This window comes from Vicia villosa, unplaced genomic scaffold (assembly GCF_029867415.1).
Source record: "Vicia villosa cultivar HV-30 ecotype Madison, WI unplaced genomic scaffold, Vvil1.0 ctg.000353F_1_1, whole genome shotgun sequence".
Classification (NCBI taxonomy): Eukaryota; Viridiplantae; Streptophyta; class Magnoliopsida; order Fabales; family Fabaceae; genus Vicia; species Vicia villosa.
The window spans coordinates 1,121,708-1,129,779 of record NW_026705160.1 but is presented as its reverse complement, the minus strand read 5'-3'; the positions used below and the strand labels follow the sequence as shown (position 1 = coordinate 1,129,779).

The 8,072-nt window shown below is 30.9% G+C and overlaps 2 protein-coding genes across 2 annotated transcripts; both read left to right on the top strand.

The window, feature by feature from the left end:
- Window positions 1-264: 264 nt before the first annotated feature.
- On the top strand, window positions 265-1,041 carry LOC131627290 (uncharacterized). The gene has a single exon (XM_058898129.1). It carries the CDS (start codon window positions 265-267, stop codon window positions 1,039-1,041), a length of 777 nt encoding a protein of 258 aa, XP_058754112.1.
- A 4,163-nt stretch (window positions 1,042-5,204) lies between these two features.
- On the top strand, window positions 5,205-6,944 carry LOC131627289 (uncharacterized). Its single transcript, XM_058898128.1, has 2 exons — window positions 5,205-6,045; window positions 6,208-6,944. Exons 1-2 carry the CDS (start codon window positions 5,205-5,207, stop codon window positions 6,942-6,944), a joined length of 1,578 nt encoding a protein of 525 aa, XP_058754111.1.
- Window positions 6,945-8,072: the final 1,128 nt, after the last annotated feature.

Genomic DNA, 8,072 nt, shown 5'->3' with positions numbered 1-8,072 from the left:
TTGCATGTCCTTGGCGGAGGAGATGCTCACGTTCGTGCTTCTTCTTCCTCTTGGTGGCGGGATTTGTTAAAGGTTGGTTTTTTTCCTTCATCCTTTTCATCCTTTTATTTCGTTGATCCGTTGATTTCAAATTGTTGTTTCAAAGTGGGAAATGGTTTTAACACACCATTTTGGGAGGTTCGGTGGATAAACAATTGCGTTTTGAGGGAGACTTTTCCGAATATTTTTTTGTTATCTTGGTTGAAAAAAGTTTCGGTGGCGGCCATGGGCGGGTGGTGTGATGGGATTTGGAAATGGGGGGATTTAGGAGTTCCAGAGTCGGCGGTTCTTGCTCCCGAAATTGCTTTGGAGTTTTCGGCTTTGCGTGAGCTTTTGGATGGTTTTGGCGGAATTCAAGAGGGGAAGGATTTTGTTGAGTGGTCTCTTGATTCGGAGAAAGGTTTCACGGTTTCTTCTTGTTATGCCCTTTATGCTCAGAGGCGCATTCCTTTTGGTCCTTTTAATAGGCATGATGAGGCTTTGGAGTTGATTTGGAAGATGGAGATTCCTTTTAGGATTAAAAGTTTTGGTTGGAGGCTTTTTGTGGATAGGCTCCCTACTAAGGATTTATTGGTGTATAGAGGTATTAATTTAACTTCTACTAATTTAAAGTGTGTTTTTTGTGATTTGCATTTGGAGGATAGGGACCATTTGTTCTTTAAATGCAATGTGATTAATTTTGTTTGGAATGAAATTGCTAAGTGGGTGGATTTTCCGGGTTGGAACATGGAGGATTGTATTCCTTTTTTTATGGAATGGTATTCAACGGGCCGTAGAAAAGGTATTAAAAAAGGCAAATTGGGGGTGTTTTGGTTAGCCACTTCTTGGGTTATTTGGTTGACAAGAAATGGTTTTTGTTTTAGAAATGAAGCGTCGAATGTTAATAATATGATTTGGAATATCAAGATTTTGATATGGAGATGGTCTTCTATAGGCGATATTGCTCATCCCAATTGTAGTTTTTACGATTTTGTCAAGGACCCGGTGTCTTTTATGTCGTAATTGATAATTGGTTTGTAATATCGTATTTTGGCGGTTTTATTCCGTTCTCTGTGTAACAAGGTTGGAGAACCCTTAGTTCTCTCATTATTAATTTCTTGCTTACACAAAAAAAAGTTACGTGTAGAGGGTAGGCTCTTTACACAAAAGAACTATTCTATGTGATAAACATGGCAGCTGAAAAGAGAAATTTCTAACTACTTTATTTTACTTATTCCTTTTAAATGTTATTTTAGGTTGGAAGATGGTGCAGCAACAAATTAAGAATAACAAAGATTCCATAGAAAGAATATACATGAAGGATTAGTCCTTAGTCTTAGCCCTTATTTTAAATTAGTGATTGGAATATTTATTTACTATTTTCATGTCATTATGGTGTTCCTCAGTTCTGCATTTGAGAATTTTAATGTAATTGATATTGAAATATCATACTCATTTAAGTAATATAAATAAATCAAACTTTTATGTTCATATCATTTCATATCTTATATTACTATAATTTTTTCTTTATTACTGTGTGGAGCTTAGTTTTCTTATTTATGAAAATAATCTAAAGGTATTATTCTTTATTCATCAAATCATTAAATCAACTATGCAACTAATAAAGTGTTCCTGTAAAATATTAATTATACTTATTACAAGAATCTCGGGCAAATATTTATATCATTTACGAGCCACATCCTACGGTGTTTATTAATTGTATATGTTTCAATTTATCCTGGAAAGCGGATCAGATAGGATTAAGAAAAACTTTTAGAGAAACTAACATTCAAACGATTTCATTTCCTTTGTTGAATCATTCATTGTAGGTGAATTTTGAGTGAAGGGAAATATATATGTTATTAAGCATACATAAACACATCTATAAGATAACAACAACCAGTCTATATATAAATTTGTTGCACATGTTCACACATATGAAAGAAACTAAAGATGAAAAGTATAATTTTTGGTAATTATTTTTGGTGCAACCTATTAATAGTATGCTAATGGATCAAAGGTACTATTTTAAATTTTGCCAAAATGTTAGTATTTCTTTGCAACCTATTAGTATGCTAATGGATGATTTGTTGACAGTCTTTCTATAATCAATATAATAAATCTTTAATAAAAATACTATATTCTATTTAAATCTCAATTATATTATAATTATTAATGAGTTATTAATAATAAATAAATAAATAAATGTTTAATTGTATAATTAAAACAAAATACAATTTTTCCGAAAATAATTGAAAGATACAATCTTTAGCTTATTATTATATAAGTAGAAGATGTTGACATATAAATTTATTATAGTAAATTCATATTTTTATGCAAAGATCAAAAGAAATTAGTGTCATTTTCTAATATATAAATAGATGTTTAGTTATTGTTATTATATCAGTTAGGGTAACTCAAAATATTCAAGTATTTTTTAAAAAAAGTTGGTACACCTATTTATAATGGTTCAATTAGTAATACAATCAATTTTTTAAAAAGATTATATAATCATTGCTTATTAAATTATTTATTTTATATATACTACTAATAACTTTCCACTTATTTTTATGTTAACATAACTTTATTTTGTACACTGTAAATAATTATAACGTAATTTTTTAAAATAATTTTTTTTTATCCCGTGCCCCGCACGGGTATACTCCCTCCGTCCCAAATTATAAGAGAAATTCACTTTTTAGATTCATTGAATAATTAATGTATTTGGTCTATATATAGACCAGATACATTAATTATTCAATGAATCAAAAAAGAGATTTTCTCTTATAATTTGGGACAGAGGGAGTACATACTAGTTATTATTTAATTCTGGTTCCTCCCTTCCCTTCCCTTAACACTCTCTCAGAATTCTTCTCCCTTCATACTCTCTTCTTCTTCCCTTCCTTAAAATTACATTTCTGCTTCTTCCACTCAGCAAAAATCAAAAATCAGGTGAGCAATATTTTGTATAAATTTATTTCTTCTTCTTAATTATTTTGTATATGATAATTTTATTTTTAGAGTTAATTTGTAAGCTAAATTTTGGTTTTATTTCTTGTGTTTCATGTATCAACTGATTTAGTTAAAGGGAGCAATATTTTGGGATTAAAAGCATCAAGAACACACCAATTTTTTCATCAATTCCAGGTACACATTAATAAACTTTTTATATATTTTGTGTGTATATTTAAAAGGTACAGTAGATATATTAGATATATATTTGGTGTTTATATATTTGGTTTTGGGTGTTTTTTATGTTTGTATAATAATAATATAAACTTTTTTTTTAAAGTTAATTTCGAAATAATTATTAATTATTAGATATTTATATGATATTAACTGTTAAATAAAAATAGTAAATAAATTTGTTGTGTTTATGTTAAGAGATTTATTGTGTTGATTTTAAAGTGTGTATATTTAAGTGTATTTATGTTAGAGATTAAATTTTTTTTTTTGGTTTTTTAAGTAACTATAAAGATTGTCTATTTATTAATTTCAAAAAATAATATCTTTTTATTTTAGAAAAAAAGCTGTATATAAAAATGATATCTTTTTATACTATAAACATATTTCTTTATATACTGTAAACATTTTTCTTTATATAAAACAGTTTATTTTAAAAAGTATATATAAAATAATTTAAAAAAAAGTATATTAAAATAAATAAAAAACAGTATATAAAAATAATATGTTTTAAACAACATCTTATATATTTTAAATAGTTTAAAATAATATATAAAAAACAATGAGTAAAAATAAACTATGTGTTTTTAAAAATTAATACATAATATTTATTTAGAGTTTAAATCAAAACAAAAAACAGTATATTATTTTTAGTTCATATAAAACAGTTTATTTAAAAAAAGTATATAAAAAATAATATAAAAAACAGTATATAAAAATAAATAAAAAAGAGTATATAAAAATAAATAAAAAAACAGTATATATTTAAAAATAATATGTTTTAGAGAAGAGTATATAAAAAAGTAGTATAACATTTTGCATAATATAAAAAACAATATATATCTTGTAAAAAGTATATTTTGTATATAATATAAAAAAGTACTCCACAAAAACAATATGTTTAAAAAAAAGTATATAAAAAAATAGTATATTAAAACTCCTCACAAATTTATGTGCTTTTTTGTATAATTTTTTTTAAAAAGCATTATAAATATATTCATATAATAGTTTAAAAAACAATATGTATTTAAAAAATTAAAATAAAATTAAAATTATATTTGATAGTTTATTGTATGTAATAAAAAATAGTATATAAAAACAATATATTATATTTGATAGTTTAAAAAATTAATTTTGTACTTTTAAAATTAAAATTCTATTTGATAGTTTATATTATATTTAATATATATATATTTGATAGTTTATTGTATGTAATAAAAAATAGTATATAAAAACAATATATTTATTAAAACGGTATATAAATATTTTAAAAGCAAGTATGTGTGTTTAGGACTAAAAACTAGTATATATTTATAGTTTATATATGTTTAGAAAAAGACAAATATTGAATATAATTAAATATGATTCACATGTGCAGTATGAAACATTATCAATTCTATCGTAGTTAGATGTATGATAGCATGTTTCCTGGACGACGTGGGCTTAAACCACTTTTTATGGAAGGAGTTGCCGCGTTTCTCTCGTATGCGTTTGCTCAAGAATATTGTCGCAGGGAAGGAGGGGTAAGGTGTCCGTGTTTAAAGTGTGGTTGCAGAAATATTATTAGTGACCCTAGTGAAGTGAAACGTCACTTGGAAAGAGTGGGTTTTAGGCCAAATTACTGGGTTTGGACATCTAATGGGGAAACAATGCAGTAGATGAATAGAGAGGCTTCTAGCAGTCAAACACATATAGAACCAAATATAAATAGAGTTGATCCAGGGAGTAGTTCATCACAAATGCAATGCCAAGAGCAATTTAATCTCGTCGAGGAGATGTTCACTGACGCATTAGGGGTGAATGTGGCGTATGATGAACCACAAGACTTAGATGGAGAAGAGCTCCCGAATGAGAAAGCTCAAAGGTTTTATCAGTTGTTGAAAGAAATAAATATACCATTGTTTGAGGGGTCTTCTGACTCTAAGCTATCAATGTGTGTGAGACTTTTGGCTGCGAAGTGAAATTAGAATATTCCTGATCAGTGTTTAGAATTCTTTGCGAGAATGATGTTGGACGCGACTCCTGTGAAAGAAAACATGTCTACAAGTTATTATGATGCAAAGAGGATGGTGTCGAAGTTGGGAGTAGAAGTAAAAAATATTGATTGTTGCATTAGAGGTTGCATGTTGTTTTATGACAACGAGTTTGGTACAAATGATGGGGAATTGGAGGAATGTAAGTTTTGCGAGAGTCCGAGGTATTTAGTTAGAAGTAAAGGAGTTGACCAAAGGCAAAATCGCATTGCAGTGAAATCTATGTTCTATCTACCAATAATACCTAGGTTGCAAAGAATGTTTGCATCAATGCACAGTGCAAGCCAAATGGCATGGCACCATACAAACAGAATTAGTTCAGGCATGATGCGACATCCATCTGATGGCGAGGCATGGAAACACTTTGATAGAGTTCATCCTGAATTTGCACTTGAACCCAGGAATGTCCGACTTGGATTATGCTCAGATGGTTTCACTCCTTATAATTTTTCAGGAAATGCATATTCTTGTTGGCCAGTTATTGTTACCCCGTACAATCTCCCTCCTGAGATGTGCATGACGAAACCTTACATGATTTTGACATGCATCATTCCGGGACCGTCGAGTCCAAAGGCGGGAATCGATGTTTATTTGCAACCTTTAATTGATGATCTCAAGAGGCTGTGGGTGGGAGCGTGGACTTATGATGTGTCTCGTAAACAAAATTTTAATATGCGAGCGGCTTTGATGTGGACAATTAATGACTTTCCTGCATATGGCATGTTGTCTGGATGGGGTACACATGGTAAAATGGGATGTCCACATTGCATGAATCACACAAAAGCGTTTACTTTGGACTTTGGTGGGAAAAGTTCGTGGTTTGACTTTCATCGTAGGTACTTACCTACCAACCATGAATTTAGAAGGAATAAAGATGCTTTTAGAAAAGGAATAAAAGTAAAAGATCTACCTCCCCCTTGATTGTCATCGACTCAAGTATGGAATAATGTTTGTAACCTACCAAAATTCATAGACTATGGTGAAGCACGTAGAATTAAAGGATATGGGGTTGACCATAATTGGACAAAAAGAAGTATCTTTTGGGACCTCCCATATTGGAAGGATAATTTGTTGCGTCATAATCTTGATGTTATGCATATTGAGAAGAACTTTTTTGATAATATGCTTAACACGGTGATGGATAATGAGAAGACAAAAGACAATGAGAAGGCTAGGAAAGACATGGAACTTTTGTGTAATCGAAAAGAATTGGAGTTGAAACATCGACCAAACGGAAAATTATTAAAACCCAAGGCTTGTTACACTCTTACTCCCCAAGAAGCAAAAGCTGTATGTCGGTGGTTAAATGAATTGAGGATGCCTGATGGTTATTCTTCTAACCTGGCAAGATGTGCTGACGCCAACACTGGGAAATTGCATGGAATGAAAAGTCACGATTGTCATATTTTCATGGAACGATTACTTCCAATTGCATTCAGTTCACTGCCTAAGAATGTGCTTAATCCACTAACTGAGATCAGTCAATTTTTCAAAGACATTTGTGCTTCAACTTTAAGAGTAGACGACATCATTAAATTGGACCGAAATATTCCTGTCATTTTTTGCAAGTTGGAGCAAATATTCCCGCCAGGTTTCTTTGATTCTATGGAGCATCTCCCTGTGCATCTTGCTTATGAAGCTTTTCTAGGTGGACCTGTTCAATATAGATGGATGTATCCATTTGAACGATTCATTGGTGATTCAAAGTGATCAGTTAAAAATAAGGCACGAGTTGAGGGATCAATTTGTGCACATTATATACATCGCGAAACATCACATTTTTGCTCTCATTATTTCAATCACATGATGTTGTCTCCAAGAATCATAAGGAACGAAGTTCACTTCAGTGAAAGAAGTCAATTTACCTTATCAGTTTTCGGTCGTCCAGGCCGTCCCGCAAGGAAGAAGAGTGAGCATTGGCTTACACAAAAAGAAATGCAATCTGCTCATGTTCATGTGCTGATTAACTGCGTTGAAATTAAACCATATCTTGAGTAAGTATATTTTAAATTAAGTGTATATGTTTAATTGGTTAAGATTTACCTTCTCTAACCTTTTTTCTTTTCGAAATAGGGCATTTGGTACCTACTATTATCAAAGCACAGGCGAACAACCATCGAATGGTTACACACATGCCTATTTTCCAACATGGTTTAAGCAGCAATTATCATATATTGTTACACCAAGTCCTGACTTAATACATTTGCGAAATTTGTCTGAAGGCCCTAGTCAACGTGTAAATTTAATGGCACACATATTTTGTAAACGGTTACAAATTTCACACTGAGGAATGGAGTGTAGGGAAGAAAACCGTAAACAGTGGTGTAGTCGTAAAAGGAGTTACAGAGGGTGGTGAGGACGACTTCTATGGGGTTATCACACATATTTACGAGTTGGTTTATAATTATATGGACTCGGAAAATAAAGTTGTCTTATTTTATTGTGACTAGTATGATCGATCTTCTAGAGGAACAAAAATTGACAAAAAGTTTAACACTGTTGAGATTCGAAGAGATAGAAAGTACAAAGAGTATGACCCTTTCATTATGGCACATAATGTTAGGCAAGTTTATTATGTACCTTATCCTTCAATTACCCCACGCAAACGAGAATGGTGCGTTGTAATCAAGTCCAACCCAATGGGTCACATTGAGACTGATGAGTTAATGGAAGATGTTGCATACTAACATGATGAGATTTCACCTGTTAATGAGGTAATTGAAATTGAGGAGATTGTAAGTTTGTGTGATACTGCAGTTGAGGGTCAACAAGTTGACGCAAGTATCTTGTTGTCAACAAATCCTATGGAAGAAGAGCATGAAGAGCTAGGAGAGTCTG